Source organism: Salminus brasiliensis, chromosome 14, assembly GCF_030463535.1.
Source record: "Salminus brasiliensis chromosome 14, fSalBra1.hap2, whole genome shotgun sequence".
Lineage (NCBI taxonomy): Eukaryota > Metazoa > Chordata > Actinopteri > Characiformes > Bryconidae > Salminus > Salminus brasiliensis.
In genome coordinates, this window is record NC_132891.1 from 27,095,465 (window position 1) to 27,116,909 (window position 21,445).

Here is a 21,445-nt window from a genome sequence, read left to right on the forward strand (position 1 = left end):
AGCTTTTCTGCATCCTGTAGAGACAAGGAATTTCTTAGTTTGGCAATGTTCCTAAGATACATAAAGGCTGTCCTACTAATATGAGCTATATGTTGCTCAAATGATGGATCTGAATCAAATCTGACACCAAGATTTTTAGCTGCTAGACCAGGAATAATAGGAGCATCAGCCAAGTCTAAAATTAAGTCTGATTTTATTTCTACCTTTCAACCTTCCAGATAACGTTTGGGGCTCAGACAGTGTCTCAGTCTTCATGTCTAGGCTGAAAACGGTTTAGTTTAGCTGTTGGTAATTAAGGTTTCCCTTTAGATAAAGGTTGCAGATCCAGAGGTTCATGGACACAGGGAATTGTAGAATACTGAGATGCCGGAGTTGTTGTTCCGCCGCTTGCACACAATCACTCAGGTTGGTTGTGGATGGTGGAGTGGACGGTTACCAGTGTTTCAGGGTTATCCTTTCCTTTTGATTAGGTTGTTATAGTCAGATCTGCTGAAGTCATCAGCCACACTTTGATAAAAAAGTAAACGACTGGCCTGGCCTGACTTGATGGAACACTAACCACTGGGCTCCCTTCTCACATGTGTCAATCCAGCTGCCCACCCACCTGTCATTGCTATCTGCCTAATGACTATATTGGACTATAACTATGTGCTACTATCATTATTATCACCATTAACCATAATGTGAGTTATGGGTGAGTTAACTCATTTTAAGAATCACATTACATATTATAATAATATTGGAACACCAGAGCAAAAAACAGTTTAATGTACAGTAATTTTTCATCTAGGTTGAATCTCGGTTCCTCCCAAGGTTTCTTCAACCATCTGAGGGAGTTTTTCCTTGCCAATGTCGCTGTTGGCTTGCTCAATGGGGGGTTTAGGTTGTGTTGTTCTCTTCTCTAATTACTAATTCCTGTAAAGCTGCTTTAACAGTGCCAGTTGTAAAAAGTGCTATGCAAATAAATTTGATTTGCTTTGATTATTGGTGTCTGTTAAAATCCAGAAAAAATAAATTATATATATTCATGACACATTCATTGATGCTCCTACACTGAGTCTAGGGAAGCATCTCCTGCACTGGGTGAAGGACTGCATCCTAAGCAAGATTATCATTCCAAACACCACTACAACATGAACATGCTTGCTAGGGGTGGTTAACATGCCAATTAGTTGTTATTGTGATAAATGGTCACGTTTCCATCATGATTATCACTAATAATTTATGAATAATGATTTAAACATTTTAAACTGTATTTCAACTGGTATGCTCTTGCATTCATACCAATATTCTGGTTTAATCAAAGATAAGCTGCATATTGCGGCCTATTTGAGCCTAAACAAAAAAACCTGTTCAAAAGATTTGTTTGTGGTCTGTTCAGCTAACCGCCAAAACAAGCTGAACGGATTGTTGCTGTTACATATAAGAAACATAGTCAAATCACAGTCAAGGGTTCAATGGAGGGAACGAGAGGGCGTAGCAAGGAACAGGGTACAGGTGTGAAAACTTGGGACTAGAACTGACGAGATACAATACAAAGCCATAAAACAGGCATGCTAAAACCAGAACAGAAGAGACAGAAACATGACAAAACTAGGATAGGTGTGACAAAACAGGGGCAGCTGGCACTGCTTGCCCTGTAGCAGGCAGGCAGTACAGGGAGCAGGACACAAGGTGGGACAGGGATAGAGGGTGCCGCCATCTTGGACACAGGGGTGGGGGCAGCTGGCACTGCTTGCCTTGGGGCAGTCGCCATTGCCTGAACATAAATAGAGACAGGGGCAACTGGCACTCTTGCCTTGTAGCAGGCGCAGATACCACTGCCAGAACAGAAACAGGAAACTGATATATGTAAATATTGATTTGTACATTGCAATAGATACATGTCATGGATTAGTAAAATACAGTAGTCAAAAAGGAACTCGCACAGGTTTCACTTTCATAAAAGTGTCCTCCAGGCATGAAATGATAATTTGAATCTTTCGTCAATGAAGTTTGTCCACATCAACTCAATGCCATAAATGTAAAATTACACCAGAATGATCCTTGCACAGTCCTGTTTTAATGTATTTAGAACTGTTATATGTGACATTTATACCAATTGATCTGTATGGATAATATTTCACCAAGCTCTAATTGTTTCTATGGGGAAGATATTCTCTGTTATGTTATACAGTTCAATACACATTCAATCAATGGGACGTTGCACCAAGTATTTCTTTGAATGATTCGGACAAAGAATTCGGACTTTTGATTTGTTCGGACAGTGTCTCAACTAAAACCATGTCTTTGTTTCCCCTTTGCTGGGACTGCCTCTGATGAGCCAGTCACCCACACTGGTCTCTGGCTTCTGAATTTCAGGAGTGTGTGCATGCCTTTCAGTGACGGTACTAAATTATGGCAGCATGGTATTAATCCAAAGAGTGTACAGACAAAGAATGTGCATAGATTACTATACAATTTTGGTCTGATGTTTTATGGTTTTTGACCAATACACTGTCAAAAACCATAAAACACTGACAGTGTCTGTGGCAAGAGTTGTTGTGACATGTTATTAACAAATACAATAATATCCTACCCCACCAAGTTACTATGTATAAAGCCAATGCAAACTTATACATCATCTGAAACAGAGAAATTGTAATATTTTTGGAAATAAATATCAAATTAACCTTTAATAGTACCCAGTACTAATATTTCTATCTGACTCAATACCAGGTCCTTTCCCACTCATCACTGAAAAACACAAGGAAGAACCTTGCATTGCTAGGATAAGACCTATTCCATGAATATATTTTCATTAGTGGCTCCTCCATGAACCACTAGTGGCTGACACAATAAAAAGAGCCCATGATACAATTATTCAATTTCCTCCCACCACAGCAGGGCTACTTTGTGTAGGTTCTATCGGTTTGTGAGCAATTTATAAATTAGACTCAGGGGAGCTTTTTAACTTCAGCGTCTGGTCAAGTAAAAACCCCACAATAAATAATTTTGAACAAAATCAGAGAGCTAATGAGACTGTGAGAGAATGCAAGGCTTTGCATAATTTGGAAACATCTGATCAAGTCACATATGGCAAACATTTCTCAGCCACCAGCATTCAGTCCAGAAACCACAGATTATAGATGCACAGCAATGCCTGAAATACACATTGACATTCTTATGTATCTTTGACAGTTGCTTCACTTTGTCTCAATTTGATGATTTGCATTATTACAATCTGTGACTGATTTCCATATTTTGTCAATACATCTTTAGTCATTTAACATGGTGGTAGTCATTAAATAAGTATAAAGACAGTTAAATCTGATGAATGTGTAAGCACACATGATAGTTGGCTATTTGTGAGGAGAGACCATATACAATATACATATATAACTAAGACTGATGGACACCATCCCTTTATTGAAACTTGCAGAGTTAAGCAGCAACCAGTGAAATTGCTATGTGGTTCGATATATATGCATTTTCTCACTGTGTGACTACTAAAACAAAATATTTATGTAAAAAAAAACTTTATTAATATGAATACTATAAAAAATAATGTTTATAATGAGCCATACGGAATTTACTTTTCTTTTATTTATAAATAATTAATAAAGAAGAAAGCAATGTGGCAAGTCAACTGAAAGGTTCTGCAGTGGGACTGGATGCATTATCAGTAACTAAAACTAAATCTTCCTAAGTGATCTGTCGTTCCTTCCTACACTTTCTTTAACAGTTCAGCCATATTTGCTGTGTCTCTAAATCACTGCTCTGGTATGGAGGACATGAGAAGCTAGTTACGAAGAAATGTGCAGTTATGAAGACATAGAATTCTGTGGCAATGGATGTCCTCGCATCCCATTACAGCTATCCTACCTGTTTTCTTTAGTGATTCCATGACTTTGGTTTTAAGTACACAACATAGTGCAAAGATCTGGTTCTAAACAACTGAATATGGACACAAGTAAACAATAAACATTGCAATAGAGTCTATAATTTGCAGTTTTTCTGAGTAGCGTGACAGCTTTGACATTGCTTGCTCGATAGAATTCTGGTTGTCAGCAACTAAAAACACCCAGTTGTAGAGTCAAAGAGCTTCCACATGCTAGCTTTTAATACAGAGAGTGCTGGTTGGATTTCTTGCTCATCCATCTGAGCTTAGCTTAGTCTGAGACTGTGCCTTGTTCACTATATAGTGCACTACTTTCTGCCATTTTGTAGTGGTGCCAAAAACATATTAAATATTCAGTGCACTGTAACAATCCCACAATGCACCATAATACATAGAGTACAAACAATGTACACTAAACAGACATGGAATGTCCATAATCAATCACGTTGTTTGGTTTGAAGATTCGCATGCAGCTTAAGGAAGGCCGCCTGTTTCAGATTGATTATACATCGCACTCCACACAGCAGTAAGGTCACGCGTGTCTGAAATCATTCACTCCCTTGTTGAAATCTCTTCCCTATAAGCCCTATAGAGTGATTTGGATTTTTACATTTATGGGATAGTGAATAGGGCTAGTGAACAGTTTCAGACACAACTCGTGTCTGTATTCTGTGCACGCCACAGACAGTCCGGCCTCTGCACTTCCAATTTCTGCCTTTCCACACTACATCAGCTAACATTTGTGAGTCGATTAAGAATCGTCCACGTCCAAACCACGCCCCCCACCTCACAATTTAGCCAGCAGGAGATCAGTACTCCATACTGTGGGTAGACTCATTGTAGATCATTGTTGCAGTGGGCAAGGATTATCCCACATGGTGTTACACAAATCAGCCACAAAAAAAAAATCTGAAAAGTTTTTTGCTCCTTGGCTCCTCCTACAGTTTAAAAGTGGAATTTCAAAGAAAAAAGTCACTCTGGAATCAAACCCAGGCCACCGAATTGTGAGGCCGACGCTCTGCCACTTCCCTAAAGCGGCAGTTATGGCAGCAGCCAACAAACGGAACTTAAAAGAGGTGGGTTTAAAAACGTATGGAAAGAAAACAAATGTTGCGTCCAAAGTGGGGGAAAGGCGGGAAAACAAACAAAGGCTGCCAGGGGAGAACGCTGGCCACCTTAAAAACCTTGAGGTATATGAAAACTAAAGACAAAAGGACCGCCCGAAAGAAATAAGGGAACTGAGACCCACTCAGCCTTCCACTCGAGAAGGTGGCTGATAAAAGCACTCAACAAGAGTCAAAAGATCCAACAGTGGGCAACTGGATCTGAGTGCTTAATTGTCGGCTGGCGTAACTCGGGACCTCTCCCTGGTGGCAGGAGGAGGCCTTGCCCTAGAGCTACCTCTTACAGATACTGAAGCCCACCACGTACCCAGCGGACATCTGACAGAAGACGCCTGACGGTGTAGGTCAGCGCACCGCCAACTGTATGAGGGCCTGGCGGGTTGGCGGGACCCACAGAACACAACACAGGCTTGATGCGTGACACACGAAGGATCTTGAATGCTCCAATATAACGGGGAGCAAACTTGCAGGGGACACCATGCAAGGGCAGATCCTTAGCCGAAAGCCAAACCCGTTGCCCAGGACGATAGGTTGGAGCTGGCCTTCGCCTCCTGTTACGTATAGCACTTCTGAGCAGCTACTGCAGACAGCAGGGACCTGCGGGCTTTCTGCCAGGTTCTTCGACAGCACCTGACCATTTGTTCAGCTGACTGGACTTCCGTTCCTGTCTCCTGTCCTGGGAACATGGACAGAGCGTACCCGTACTGGCACTCAAAGGGTGACATTCCCAGGGACGAGTGCACACTCCGTCCAAATCAGTTGATCAGACCACATAGACGGTGAGGAACAGGGCCAGACAGTGGAGGGTACGCTCCAGGTCTTGATTGACCCTCTCTGTCTTAGACTGGGGGTGGAAGCCAGACAGTCAGCAAAAGGCACCCCAGAACCAGATTGTGAATTGGGGCCCACAGTCTGACACAATGTCCGAGGGGAGTCTGTGAACCTGGACCACCTGGTTGAGCACTAACTCAGCTCTCTCCTTAGCTGATGGCAGCTTTAGAAGAGCCACAAAGCAGCCAGCCTTCGAGAACCTGTCCACAATGACAGTTTTGCCACATGACCAGGGCAACCCCTTGATAAAGTCAAGAGACAGGTGGGACCAAGGACGCGTGGGAATGGCCAGTCGGAGAAGCAGACCAGTGGGCCTGGTTCTGGGGTCTCTACATTGGGAGCACACAAAACAGGAAGCTACATGAGCATGCACGTCTCCCTCCATGCGGGGCCACCAGAATCGCCGTCGCAGAAGCTTGAGCGTGTGTGTAGTCCCTGGGTGTGCTGCCTGGGAGGACACATGGCCCCACTGAAGCACCCATTTCCTTACAGGCCCAGGTATGTAAAGATCAGGTTCAGTGAGGTGAGCCCGCTTGATTGCGTCCTCTAGTCCCCACTGTATAGGTGCACCAATCCGGGTTTTGGGGACCATGGTTGTGGGCGTGTTTGATAGAGGAGGCACACTGGCAAGAAAGAGCATCGGGCTTGATGTTCTTCAAGTCCGGTCGGAACGATAGTATGAAATCGAACCAAGTGAAGAACAATCCCCACCTGTCCTGGCGCGGATTAATCCGGTAGTGCAGCCGCAAACCAGGCCGCAGAGGCTCCCACACCAGAGTATGCCCTACCAGTGAGGAGAGAGATGTTATATGCCACCTTAGCACGCTCTGACAGAAAGTGGGGTGGCTGCTGCTCGAAAACCAGTAAACATTGAAGAAGGAATCCTCTACAGCCTCCTGGTCCACCAGCATAGCTCTCTGGGGCCGGTAAAGAGGACTCAGCTTGAGGCTGCTTGGGCAGCTGCGGCCTCCTCCTGGGGAGGTTCAGGTGTTTGCTGGCTAGTAAGTTGTCCTACTAGATTTGTCAGACCCTGCAGCTGAGAAAGAATCTGCTGCAGGGCCTGCTCATGCTCAGTTGCCCCCAGGCTAGCTAGAGCGATTTTAGCCTGCTCTAAATTAAATGGCTCTGCTGTGTTTATGTTTTGGCTGGATCTTTCTGCAATGAGGTGCTCACCTACAGCGGGGTTGAAGCAGGCCGCCATGTTGGCGCTACTAAGTGAGCTACCACGATCACATGACCAAAGGCCCCAAGTGCAGAGAACTTAATTTCAAAGCAGGCAAAACTGAAGCGAAAATAAAGTCACTTGGGAATCGAACACAGGCCGCCACGTCGCGAGACTCTGCCAGCAGCCAACAAACTTAACTTAAAAGGGGTGGGTTTGAAAACGTGAACGAAAAGGCGTGAAAACAAAGGCTGCCAGGGGAGAACGCTGGCCACCTCGTAGACCTTGAGGAAAAGACAAAAGGACCTCCCAAAAGAAACTGGAAGGAACTGAGAGGTTACAGGGAAGGCAGGCACTCCTGCCTTCTTCTGTTAAACAAGTGTATGTGTGCAAAAGACAGAGGGAAACAAACACAGGAGGAACACATGAAGAAGAATGAGACCCACTCAGCCTTCCACTCAACTAGATCTGAGTGCTTATATGGCCTCTTGCCCAGGTGTGGTACATCAGGCTTAATTGCTGGCTGGCGTGACTCGGGACCTCCCCCTAGTGGCAGGAGGATGCCTTGCCATAGAGCAACCCCTTACACAATGCTTTTTTTTTTTTTTTTAGAAAACCAAAACATGTTCACCCTAGATGTGAGAGCAACAGATTGACAAAGGACACTGCCTTTTCAACACAACACAATAGGTTTTCCACCTGACTAGGGCTCTTTCCTGACTGCAGTGAAGGTTAAAGATGTACTGAGAGAAATTGCACTTCTGTCCTTATACTCAATGCCACCTTGTCCTGCTTTGGTCAGTTTGAGTTTCCTCAGTTGCTTCTATACCTGATCAGCTGTAAATGTAGGTCTAGTGTTGCTGGACTGCTCAGGAATGTTGGGTTGAGACTGTCACAATCAGTGGCTACTGGTGGTCAAAGGTTTAAATGTTTGATGTAGGAGAGGGATGGGCTAAATGGTCCCTGCTGAGACAGAGACAGTGTAGAGGACAATGGAGCAGAAGAGGTGTTATGAAAAGGTAAAAGAACTGGTTGAACTGTTAAAGCCTGTTATGTCATTCAGGCTTCTCCAATGATCACACGCATTCCTGTACTCCAGTTTGGACTCTGTATTCTTCCTTGGAATCCTTAATCTATATTTTAAGCTCTTTTTGTACGCATCCCTGCCCTGGAAGATTTTTTCCTTCAGCAGAAATTCTGGTAAACCAAGGTATAACTGGCACGTGCTAGCTAACTATGTCCTGAACTACATGCGCTGTCATATAGAGATGGCTGAAAACAGCCAAAAAGAAAAAGATCTGATGAACAAAAGCTGAACAGAAAGTTCTTAGATCAGGCTCGGAGAGAAGACACGTGTAAACATTGGTCAGGTGCCTGAACAAGTTCACAGCTACTAGAATCATGTCAGAAAAAATCCCCTTTGTCTGTAGTGATTGATTAAGTTCCCAGTAATACAACAGTGTAAGTTGTTTAAGTACTGAACTCTATCAACGTGTTCATACTGATGGTTCAATGCATTGGCTCAATGAATTACATCTACAGACAGATCATAATGGTAATTATTTTTTAATAATTTATTGTTGAGTGAAAGAACATTTAGTGAGTAAAATTGGACACATGGCTTGTTGGATAAAACAAGTTGGGGAATCCTGCCTTAATCTGCAGTGGATACAACAGATATCATTTTCATTTGTTTTACAGGTATTTGGGGGTTCAGCCATGACTCTGGTATTGGTACTGGTATTTCTTTTGTGTCTGTATTTCTATTCCATTTTATTTGCCAGAGATACATACATATCGACAAACACAACCCAACTAAACTAATAACACACAGTTGCACTGTTCATGTCTTTTATTATTGCTGAGTAGACACACCATACGGCCGCTAACATTCCTGAACAGCAAACACATGACCAGTTTTTTGCAGTTTGTAGAGTCTTCTGTAAGAATGTTGTGTGTTTGCTGGGAAACCCTATCATGTGGTAACTGTGACATCCCAGGCCAAGTTCATTCCCAACCAGTGGTGGTCATAATATATTTGGCCATATATAGGCACATATAGGCAAATACAAGGCAGTTAAATAAAGAACTAAAATGAATATTGTTTTATCAAAAATAGTAATGATGTGGTTTACACTTGAGATGATCATTAATTATTACTACAGTAGTAAACAGAATGACTAAGACATTTTGTTGTGGGTGGCGTGACTTTGATGCCAAACATATGGTGATAGCCACATGCTCATTTCCTTTGCACCATTTCAGTCCCAAAAGCATCATTACAGGAAATGCAGGGCTTGGAAATCTCTAAATAGCACCAGTCATTCTGTGGTCTGTGCTTTTTGGTATTTACAAAATGACAGTGAGATGGTTTTATACTTTAGTACTCTGTGCATATGTTCATGTGAAGTGTAGTGGCACATATCCACAATCCTCATTGCAAGACGCTCTATGTAGTTTCACAGGACAAGACAATGTCTGAGTGGCCATAGAGAAGAGAATTCATTATCCATATACTGTATGGAGCTGGACCCAGAAGACATGACAGACCTAGCAACACTGCTGGTGTTTGCCTTCACTGCAGTCAGAGATTCTCTGCGCCCCCTTCTTTCATTCAGCCCACAAACCTGTCACTTTACACCCAGTCCTGAAGTGAATGCTTGCCACAAATCTGTCTCCCTTTCTGTACATTCCTTTCAGAAGAAGCACTGCTCAGAAATTGTAAATAAACATGCTCCAGAATATAAAACCTGCAGTGCCCTACATAATATTTTAGCACAAAAACATATTTCATTGCATTCTACATTTACTTTTACAGCATTTAGCTGACGCTCTTATCCAGAGTGACTTACAAGGTTACGCATATTACAGAGGTGGGCCAATGCAATCTTAGGAGTCTTGACCAAGGACTCTTATAGGTGTAGTGCAGCATAGTCACCCAGACTGGGAATTGAACCTCAGTCTCCCAAGTTGTGTGGTAGCTCACTGGCAGGAAGTGGTGTTATCTGTTAAGCCACACCAACCAACCAACCAACTTCTGTACAGCACTGTTTTCATTTTTGTTTTAATTCAAACTATTCATTTGTGGGTAAAAATTTCAATATAGGACTAGTTTTTACACTAGTCATTAGTTTTAGTTTTTTAGTATTTAGATATTACAGCAGTTTTTACATGCTCCCACCTCCTCCACCCCCCACCCCCCTTCATTTGAGGAAACCACAATGTTTGGGACACAGCAGTGGTGTGTACAGTAAATTAATAATGTATTGTACTGTGTTGCAGATCCTTTGTTGCATACTGTTTCATGCTCTGACAGATTTATACTGCACTATTTTCGTGTTCTTGTTTTGTGAACATCAGAATTTATTTTTCTACGACGAATTTTATTTTTTGACTACAGCTGGTAGCTTGTATATGTGCCCACATAAAATGACCTCAAACACTGGATTGACCAACACACAGTCCAGATCTACAAGGTTAATTGTAGATTTACACAAATCACAAATGCCATTTCTAAACAACTGCAGATTAATCAATTTTATTGAAGTACAAGTTACAGAAAGGTGTAGACCTGATCTGATATCTCAGATGAGAGTATAATTGGTTCAGATGGTCAGGAACATCCCAAGAACCACCAAACTTGTTGATGGCTTAATAAAACCATCTGGTCAAAATGCAACTTGTTAAGGGACATTTAGACATTAAACCAAACATTAAATGTGCTGTGTGTGTATATATATATCTGTTTTACTCTATATGCATAATTTTGACCCTGTGTTGATTTCAGAACCCCTTTTCCAAATTTATGCATCAAATTCTTGTGTTATTTATTTTTTTTGAACATGTATGTTGAACACTTAACCTGACCCCGAAAACTATTATTTCAAATATATCTCTGAGACCCCAATATTGCCATCACATTCATGTCCATTATAGTGCATGTAAACCCCAGGCCAGATGTATTAGAATATCTGTGAAATATTAAATAGTATTATATTATATAGTATAATATTAAAAAAATGCATGCCAGTTAAGCATTCTTGAGTCAAATGTGAGGCAATCTAACAGCTAAAGCTTGGCTAAAAGTGGGTCATGCAACAGGACAATGATTCCAAACACACCAGCAAATCTACAACAGAACAGCTGAAAAAAAAGAAGGTGTTGCAATTGCCCAGTCAAAGTCCAGTTCTCAACACATTTAAAATGCTGTGGTAGGACCTTGCAAAAGAGCTTGCATAAATGCCCACAAACCTAAATTAACTGAAGCAACATAGTAAAGAAGAGTGAGTGAAAATTCCTTCAGAATGATGAGACTGATAGTCATACAGAAAACAACTATTTCAACTTAATGCAGATAAAAGTGGTTGTTATTGATTTATGGAGTGTACTTAGCTAATGTGTCATTATTTTACTTATGAAAAACAGAACACTTACCCATGTGCTTTATCTTCCTGAGCTACAATGTGTCACAGTGAACATACACAGTTTTGCCACCTCCTTCAAGGTGCACTGTGAGAAATGCTAAGCCAAAAATTGGTAAAAAGCAACAGAATGCTTTTTTAACTCAACTAAACACTTTATGAAACGTTTTAAACTTACAAACTGTTTACAGAATGTGTTCACATAGTGTTGTACATGGGCCTAAGCTTTGGGTGTAAATCATGCTTGCTGATACCATTAAAAAAATAAACACAAAAGAAGCCTCTCACAAGCATTTAGAGGAGAGAGAATTTCAAATTGAATGAGTCAATCATCTCTGATATTCAAAAATGTGGTGTATATCTTCACTGCTCCAAACGTAATTACACCCCAATGTCTGTCAAACTGCTAGCCACTATTAAACCAGATCAAGACAGTGTTTTAACAGGGCCATTAAGACTAAGCATACTCATCTGTTCCCCAATGCCAATTCTCATGCATATTCCTCAGGAGACACTCTGAAAATGTGGGCTGGCAAAAGCACTCTCCAGAGTCCCATTCACTGAATAAGTTAATGATGTCTGTGTGTACCAGTAGCAAATGCGTCAACGTTTTGCTGAGTTGCCTCAAAAACAAGTAATTTATGATACGAGGACAAACAACGGTTTTTGTTTGAATTCAGTTCAGTTCTACAGATACAATGAGCATTTCCCCACTGTGGGACTAATAAAGGATTATCTTCCAATCATCCTAAACTGTGGTTGTGAACAAATACATCTGTCTCTGCTCTGCAAACGACTCTCGTTAGTACCATCGGGATTACTAAAAAACAAATGCACAACACTGTTCGATTTTTGCAATGCTTTGTTTAAAAGCGGAGATTGGCTGGGGTACTGCAGAGCAGAATAAAGAAAAGAAGTGCATTGTTGGGGTTTAAAAGTATAAATGGGAAATTTGCAGGGCATTATGCCACCATGCCAAGTGACTGGTCTCCCTAGCTCTACGTTAAGTATAGCGATTCTTACAGCATGCTGCTCTCACGCTTGGATTTACCGTTTTTTATTTTAGCCATTTGTCCGTTTGGTACAAAGCAAAACCCCCACACATGTGCACACACACATACGCACACCGCTCAATGTGCATCTGCATTAGCCTAGCCACTGGCGACGGAGAGACAAAAATAGATTTAGAAACACATGCACTTTTTTTTTTTTACCAGATCAGTTGTCATGTTCTGCTGTGTGGTGGCGATCATGCTGGCAGCATTCAGAGTGAAGCGAGCTTTACAGAAAAGGTTCGCGCCTTTGGCTCTTCCCGCGCTGAAACCGTTTACACTGGGGCGAAATAATCGCTCAACACGACCACCAGCAAGTCTGCATTATTACAGCGGGGATAAAGTTACCCATCTCTCTCACGTCCCATCTCTCTCTCTCTCTCTCTCTCTCTCTCTCTCTCTCACTCCCTCACTATCTCTGTCCACCACGATCTACGGTCAGTGTGAATAGGGACTGATGAATAGATCACGAATAAAATGAATAATCAGATCAACTCGCTATTAATAACATTCGCTCAACAAACTTCCCATGAGAAAAATAGGAAAATACCTCTAACTCTCTCTTTGTCTCTAACACACACACACACACACACACACACACACACACACACACACACACACACAATACGTCTTGTTACTAACTGTGTGACAACTGTGGAATATGTAGCAATGTAGGTTACTGCAGCCAGTGGTGGATTTAACAAGGAAGCGGAATTGAAGAATTTAAGAACTATTATTATTATTATTATTATTGGACTATGCCCACTTTCAAATACAATTTTAACAGGTTGGTTTTAATCGAATTGGTTTTAAGGGAATGCAAATTCGAACATATTTATTTATGCATAATCTCAACTATTTTAAAGATAAGCAATTTTTAAAAACACTGTGTGAATGCGTGGTTAATGTGCGGTTTGCGCTACAAATATCAGAGCAGAGGATAGAGTTAATGAGGCTCCACCTATTCGTGATTCATCACTATTATACGCCTGCGCAGGCTCAACGCTCATTGGCTAGCGCGTAAATTTGAAATGCAACCACATCAGACGCTAACCCGTTAGCAATACGTTCCGACCCGAACCGTTCTGATGGGCAATTATCGTTTTGTTGTATAGCTAGTGCTAGCCAAAACAGCTATTTTCCAGTCTTCGGCCCAAAAAATATTGCCAAAACAACTGACGCTCAAGAGGATTCAACGCTCTAGTAAGTATTTTACACTATTAATCTACGGCAGCTGTTCATCGACATGTATTAGCTAGCTAGCCAGCCACTAGTATGACTGAGCTCTTATTTCCAATTAGATGACAGTGTTTGACGTTGCGGCGTTATTCTGTTTAAAGTGACCAGATTTGTAAATATAAGAACTACCCAAATACTTAAACATAAAGAGAATCGCTATTTTCAGCATGTAGCTATAAGGCAGATGGCTTGCTTGCTACCAATGTTTTTAAAGGGTTGACTCGTATACTGAGTCTGTTAGCTAAGTTGCTTGCTAACTACTTAGCTAAGATATGTAGCGCTAGGTATCGACCGTAATAAATCTAGCTGTGTACTGCATAGTACTGTACTGGTAGCTAGCTAGCTCTATAACGTAGCTTTCCTTTAGCTGACGCTAGCTAGCTGAGCAAAAACTGGGGTCGCGAGGACTTGTGTAGCAGCCCGAATTACTGTAGTAGCTATAAAGTAATATTGTACATGTATGTGCTACTGTTTCAACACTAGTCATTTACTGTCTTAGGCTAAATGCTAAGTAACAACGTGAAAATGAAACATTAGAGTGCAGCGTCTGTTTGCATCTCGCAAAATAATTAATTAATTAATTAACTTTAATAATATAATTGACAGTTATATAAATATCTTGTAGTATCAATTGTATCTTTATCACTTTGTCTGTAGAACATGGAGACTGCTGTGATAAACCTTTTGGGCGTGTTTGAAAACCTTCGAGCCCATGTTGACGTCCTCAATGAAAGCATTGAGCCCCGTGAGTATACTGTTGGTCACCTGTAATTGCAATATGCTTTGTGCATCTCATCAGAACATAATTCCTTACACGTGTGCATGCATTTGTAGAGTTCATTCAGATGGCTCTGAATTTTGAGAACTGTCGTCGTAAATGGCTCAGAGTGGAGCAGGATTTGGCCTCTTGTAAGGAGGTGCTCGCCAAGGCAGAGACTGAGAGGGGAGCTCTGGAGGTCAAGCTCAAACATGCTCGCAACCAAGTGGACGTGGAAATTCGAAGACGACAAAAAGCTGAAGCAGACTGTGAAAAGTTGGTATGTAACCAGGAGACATTACTCATTGCAGAAGGGCAAATTTGCTGATTGACATTTGCCTTCCATTCCACTTTATACAAGTGTGTAGTTTAAAAAAAAGAGAGAATGGCACAAAATAAATTGTTAGTAAAAAAGGCAGACAAAACTGGGCAAAGGAGTCTAAACATAAAGGTTGGTACACAAGTGAATACTGAGCAAGGGAAAGCCGATGAAAGACTTGACCGAGGATTGGGATTTGTTTTCTTTAGTAAAACCTATAGATAGTGTAACACCGTGCCTCTCTTCCCCTTTTGACATTTTTATCTTTAGCACAAGGTCTGCATCAAAATGTGGCATGGGTGTATAATGCATCACACCCCCCCCTTTTTTTTGTCTGCAGGATCGTCAGATCCAGCTGATCCGAGATCTGCTGGTCACCGAAGGTTCAAGCAGTAGCATCCAGCTGAATGATGAGCAGCGCTCAGCCTTGGCCTTTCTTAATGCACGCTCCCAGGCACCTGCTAATCTCAATAGCAGCAGAAGGTGAGGCGGGGGAGATGCACTGTTTTGAAATGCATTTTCTGCACTTTACTGATCATGCTTAGAAATAAAATATTTGATCTTAAATGTAACTGTTTCTGCAGGTTGACCACAATTGATGAATCTGCCTCCATCTTGTCAGACATCAGTTATGATAAAACTGATGATTCATTGGTAACCTTTCTTGTTGCAACATAAGTTTGTGGTTGTGTCTTTTAAATATTGTTGTATTTCATATAACTGCATAGACAGAAGTTTGTTTTTTCCTTGACAGGACTGGGACTCCTCTGTTGTCAGAACTGTTCGATTGAAGAAGCGTCATAAAAGAGTATGCTAGTGACTTGTATATTCGTCCTCAAAATTGTTGAGGTACATTTATCTTGGTTCCTTACATCAGATATCTAAGGTTTATTTATTCAATTTAGCGCTCCTCCAGAAACCATGCAGATGGGCCACCAGCTGCTGCCAAGAGGTCTCGATCAACTGGCCGCACTTCTGAGAAGGTAAATGCCTGTGAGACCAAAATGAGCTATCCAAACCTTCCTTCTCTGTTCTCCTTATCATAGACCAGCTGTGGCAGTGACGTTACCCCTCAGGTTTCTTCCATTACAGGTGTGAGTCTTTAATCAAACAGTTTAGCTCTAGTCTCCCTATTGGTGAAAACGGCAGAAACTGCAAGGCTGTGGCTTTCAAAAATGGTGATGGGTGGTTTAAATCTGAAATATTGATATTTCGTGACAAGCATGTAATCTGGTGATTTTTGGGACACTTGTTCGGCAGTGTCTGCGTATGCGAGATCCCCGCCTTACCCCTTCTCCCTGCTCTCCTCTTGATTAAACAGAGCATGCTGCTGAAGGTGATTTGTGTTTGAGCTGTTATGCGTTTGTGTTATGAGCTGGATTACTCATTGATTACCGGTAGATGGCCGGCTTGATGTTTGCTACGATCTGTGCATCATGTCTAGGTTACTCTGATCCTGAGGAATGAAGCATAGAATACCGGCGGTGCAGGAATCTGGTTCGGTAAATGATTCTAATGATTTGATATCCGATCCAGATAATTGTTAGTATCTGGACCAATATCCGATCCTAGCATCGTATTGGTGCGTCTCCAGTTTAAGTTTCAGCTACAAAAGAGGAATTGCCAAAGTGTGTATGTGTGTGTTTCATTCATTAACATTGGTGCTCAAGGAAATCGAGGACAGAATGGTATTGGAATAGTACCTTTTTTAGTTTACTTTATGTATTGCAACATGTTAAGCCTGAGTTATACTGTGCGACACTGCAGACTACAGGCAGCGTGAAACAAAGGTTTTCAGGTTACCAGCCTAAATGTGACCTGTTATAAGGTGTGTGTGTGTGATGTTTCTAAAGTTGTTCAGACCAAGAAATGCCTGATTTGACAGTGCCATGGTTTTATTCAGCATTACTTGAATGTTTGTTTGAGCGTTTGTATTAACATTAAGAACAGTTTTCTGTATTGTTTTGATGAACAGGATGGTAGCAGTTAAAAAACATGTAAAGATTCTGGTGCTCTGTGAATAACCTATATTTAAATGCCCATAGGGAAATGAGTCTTTGGTGGCAAAGACCACTGTAACTGTGCCTAAAAATGGAGGCACTATAGAGGCTGTCACCACTGTTGAAGCTGTACCTTATTGGACCAGAAGCAGAAGAAAGACTGGTAAGTTCCAACTGTAGTTTAATTTTAGAGTCGGTCTATTAAAAGTGGGATTTCGGCTACATTGGTCATGCAATCCAAAAGCTTTTAATGAGTGCTTTTTTTTTCAGCTATTTAAGTGTTCATTACCATTGGTGCTCAAGGAAATCGAGGACAGGTTTGTATTGGAGTAGTACTTTTTTTTTTTTTTTTTTTTTTTAAGTTTACTTTATGCATTGCAACATATTAAGTTAAGAGTTATACTTTCGTAGCAGCGATGTGCGACACTGCAGACTGCACGCATACAGGCAGCGTAAAAAGTCTTTTGGGCTTTTTTTCAGGTTACCACGCTAAATGTGACCTGTTATAAGCAATTTATACCCTGTCCAGTATGTGGCAAGTGTCGCAGTAGGTCCAGTAGAACACTGTTGCGCATGGTGCAGAAAGTCCACCCTCGGGTGCAAAATCGTTTGCTCTGCAGCAGTCTCTGGACTAGGCAATATGTCAAATCAGTATCACGATTAATTGTGCCTAGTAATATTTATCTAAACTAATCTATAAGCTTGTTCTGTATGTACAGTTGGTAATGAGACCTTTCTGGGTTGTGCCCTGTCGGTCAAAATGGCTGCCAAAGACCATCTTTGCAACCTCTGCACTTAAACCTGTGATCACTAAGCATTAATACTTTACACAATTTCCTTTCGTGAGTATGTCTGTGGTCTCATCTAAAGCGCTTCTTTGAATTTGTACGTTATAAATGAAGCACAGCGTTCGTGGCGAGTACCACGTTACAAAATTGCGCCACTTTTGCCAGTTGCAGTATGGCAAGCATAAACCCTGTAAATTTACCTTTGTTTTTCCTCTTGCTATTTGTTGTAGCTGCTATGGAGTGGGACACTGCAGACACTGACTCCGTCCAATCTATGGATGTGTTCAAGCAGCCCAGCCGGCCGCAGAGGGAGAGCAAAACAGAGCCCAGCACCCCACAAGGTGGTGTTCGCCTACATGAGTTTGTCTCCAAAACGGTATGCTTCCTGTATGTTAAGAAAAATGAATGCCTCATGCATTCAGCAGTACTGATAATATTGCGTGTCACTGAAAAAATTTACTGTGTTAAAAGGCGCTTTGCTCTTGCTTTAGGTGATCAAGCCTGAGTCCTGTGTTCCGTGTGGGAAAAGGATCAAGTTTGGCAAAATCTCTCTGAAATGCAGGGACTGTCGTGTGGTGGCCCACCCTGAGTGCCGTGAGCGCTGTCCACTTCCCTGCATCCCTAACGTGGCTGGAACTCCAGTCAAGATTGGAGAGGTAGCATGTTTTAACCCACTCAAACTATTGGTTTAATTGGGGTTTGGTTATTTAAATCAAATAACATCCATCACCTCACATTAACACAAGTGTAAACCCCCCCCCCACGGTAGTAAAAATAAATATATGTGCACTGTTAAACTGTCATTATTTTATATAGGTAGTGTATAGACTCTTGTGGGTGCAGTGTCTTTGAGCAGAGGTTACTTAATGCATAGTATTGTATGCTTTACTTGCTATAATGAAAATTACCTTAGTATTATTCTGCTGTATTTGGTGTTTTGTAGGGCAGTCTGGCAGACTACGTGTCTGTTACATCCCCAATGATCCCGCCACTGGTGGTGCACTGTGTAAATGAGATTGAACAGAGAGGCCTACATGAGGTAAGGGTTTTTCTTTCTTTTTTTTTCCCCTAGTGTTTAGGGGAGGGTCTGCAGAATCCCCCCCTCTCAAAACACACAGCTGCAACTCCGTTTTTGCCCAACCCATAGAAACACTTTTTATAGAGCAGAACAAGAACTAACTGAATCTTTACATTTCAGTAACTTTCATTATTTAATTCAGTGAACCTTTTCCATTGTTTATAAATTGTGGGATCTTGCAGATGTTTGGGGAGAACTTGCATTTGCATAGTTCTTGAATTAAGCAGTTACCCCTCTTTTGTCTATCAGCATGCACTAGAATGTTAGATTACTTGCACATTCTTCTAGCTTTTTGACCCTGCTACGTTAATTTTTTTCTTTATTAAATAAACCTCCCCATTTACAGACAAACCCAAACACACGCTTGGATAAGCTTGTACATCTTATTGCAATGAGACTCCTGCAGATTGTTGAATGCCTGGTTCTTTTGTGTTCTTTCAGACTGGTTTGTACCGTCTTTCTGGCGCTGATCGTGTGGTGAAGGAGCTGAAGGAGAAGTTCTTGCGTGGGAAGACTGTTCCTTTGCTCAGTAAGGTGGATGACATACATTGCATCACTGGCCTTCTAAAAGACTTCTTGAGAAATCTCAAAGAGCCGCTGCTAACATTCCGGCTCAACCGCAACTTTATGGAAGCTGCAGGTTGGTCTGAAACACTCTTAAATGTATCTTTCTAGAGACAATATTGAGTGTGGATTTTGTTTAAGAAGTCCTAGATGAGTGGAAATAGTAATAAAATATATGGGGGGGGTTGTGTAAAAAGGTGTGGGTTGGGGTTTAAGCTGTGTGCAAAGAGTTTAAAAACTGATCCATTAATCTAATTTTGCGTCTTCTCAGAGCTTTCTGATGACGACAATTCCATTGCACTGATGTACCAGACTATCAGTGACCTGCCCCAGGCCAACAGAGATACACTAGCGTTCCTGACCATCCACCTGCAGAGGTAAGCTGTATGCTCAAGTTTCTCCACCACTGCATTTTTTTTTTTTTTTTTTTTTTTTTTTTTTTTTTTTTTTTTTTTTTTATATCCAGGGTCAGTGTTGCATGTTTTAATTCCAGCCAAGCAGAAGCACATGTGAAGTCATGCTTGCTTTTTTCTTTTTCCCCTCCTCCCATTTTCTTTCCTCTCCCTCCCCAGAGTTGCCCAAAGCACAGATACCAAGATGGATGTCAGTAACTTGGCCCGTGTGTTTGGCCCCACTATCGTCGGTCACTCTGTTGCTGATCCAGATCCGATGACTATTTTGCAGGATACCAAACGCCAGCCTAAGGTAAGAGATCTTGAATAGACTTTTTAAAAGTCAAAGTTTGAACTATTTGAAAATCAAAAGCTGCTTGTTTTTATGAATTCTATTGACTAGGGTTTCCAAAGGAGGAAACCAGATGCATGTTAAATGTATGCTCATAAATCAAATTTCATATTACACTGCTACTTACTCTAAAAACGGTTTAAAGGCATAGTTGCCTGATTATTCATGTGCATCTTCTGAGCACCAACTTGGTTCTCCTTATCACATCTGTATACATGACACAGAATTATCAAAACATGAGAAATGCGCATCCTGTGTCTCAGGTTGTGGAACGCTTGCTGGGTCTGCCTGTTGAGTACTGGAGTCAGTTCATGATGGTGGAGCAGAACCAAGCTCACAGTGATCATATCATTGAGAACACAAATGTGTATGCCACTCCTGACCAAAAAAGTATGTACACTCGGGTTGCGTTTATTTATGTTGGATGTTATGTATGAGATTATCCTTTATGGTATTTATTAACTGCTTGCTAGGGCTGTGAAAAGGGAAAATACGTTAAATGTCTCATTCTTGTTAAATATCCTTGGGTATCAAACCTAATCCTACTTCTGTGTAGGTGGTGTAAACTTGATTTGTAAAAGGTTTGTTGGTTGCAGGCAGTATCTTTGGTCCCCTCACCACCCCAGAGCAGCACATGAGCAAAACTCCATCCTCTAGCTCTTTGTCTCAGCGTATGAGGAACGCTACACTCAATGCAATCACTCCCAAGTAAGTGTATCTGTTTTTTTAATGAACAAGTCTAAATTAAAGAACTCTTTATTGGCACATAAGGACAAATAAAAAAAAAATGGTGTAACTCTTATTTATTTATAAATGATTGCCTTAATTGCTTTTGATATGTTTCTTGAAAAAGACTTATGGTAATACCTTATTTCACAGGTTTGGAAGCAAGAGCAAATCTACAGTGAGCTTTAGTCGCCAGGGTAACTTCTTTGCTTCTCCTCTTCTAAAATAACCATAAACAGTCCCGGGACACATATATATATATAATTTCCCTCTGTACTATTTTGTATTAGGTATTTTATGCTTGTATACTAATCGCAAATTTGGACTCCAAATGGATGTTCAAAAATATGCACTTCCATTAGTATCTTTACCATTTACTCCTAAGCTCAGAGGACTGTCATTTGAAATGGGAGTTCTTTATCAAGAAGCCCAACATTGATAGTAACATCTGGTGCTGAGGTTTTTAAGTTCACATTGTCAATTGGGAGAGGGATATTGAACAGAAAATATTGTTACAGAAATATTGGCTGTAACAATCTAGAAGAGAATTATAAAATTAATTTTAAAATCTTGTTTAAGTGGATGGGGGGGGGGGGGTGCATCAGAATATGGGTGGACCTTGGGAGGCTTCATAGTAAACATTAATTTTTCAAATGTCTGACACTTGCTAGATTTTGTATGTTTTTGCTTTATTTGTCAAAAGGTTTTAGATTTTAACATACTGTATTTCATAGATTCACCTGTCAAACATTTGATGTAT

The 21,445-nt window shown here is 41.1% G+C and overlaps 2 protein-coding genes across 2 annotated transcripts in view; one reads left to right on the plus strand and one right to left on the minus strand.

The window, feature by feature from the left end:
* LOC140577215 (inactive dipeptidyl peptidase 10) overlaps positions 1-12,824 on the minus strand; it is a 65,454-nt gene extending 52,630 nt beyond the window's left edge. The window contains exon 1 of the mRNA XM_072697079.1: positions 12,633-12,824. Coding sequence (XP_072553180.1) covers positions 12,633-12,671 — 39 coding nt within the window. The 5' untranslated portion in view covers positions 12,672-12,824. The remainder of the gene's footprint in view (positions 1-12,632) is intronic.
* A 703-nt stretch (positions 12,825-13,527) lies between these two features.
* Positions 13,528-21,306, plus strand: racgap1 (Rac GTPase activating protein 1). The gene is made up of 17 exons (XM_072696761.1): positions 13,528-13,673; positions 14,367-14,454; positions 14,544-14,746; positions 15,126-15,268; positions 15,370-15,439; positions 15,540-15,593; positions 15,691-15,768; positions 16,831-16,948; positions 17,804-17,949; positions 18,065-18,229; positions 18,517-18,612; positions 19,093-19,291; positions 19,487-19,592; positions 19,788-19,920; positions 20,223-20,349; positions 20,556-20,667; positions 20,839-21,306. The coding sequence occupies exons 2-17, from the start codon at positions 14,370-14,372 to the stop codon at positions 20,912-20,914; spliced, it is 1,911 nt and encodes a 636-aa protein (XP_072552862.1). The 5' UTR covers positions 13,528-13,673; positions 14,367-14,369; the 3' UTR covers positions 20,915-21,306.
* Positions 21,307-21,445: the final 139 nt, after the last annotated feature.

What these genes read in the sequence shown, in the direction of transcription:
- racgap1 (XM_072696761.1), top strand. Translation starts at nt 14,370, where the DNA reads ATGGAGACTGCTGTGATAAACCTTTTGGGCGTGTTTGAAAACCTTCGA. An exon ending in ATAAAACTGATGATTCATTG is followed by an intron (nt 15,440 to 15,539) that starts GTAACCTTTCTT and finishes TTTCCTTGACAG; the next exon opens with GACTGGGACTCCTCTGTTGT. An exon ending in CTCCAGTCAAGATTGGAGAG is followed by an intron (nt 18,230 to 18,516) that starts GTAGCATGTTTT and finishes GGTGTTTTGTAG; the next exon opens with GGCAGTCTGGCAGACTACGT.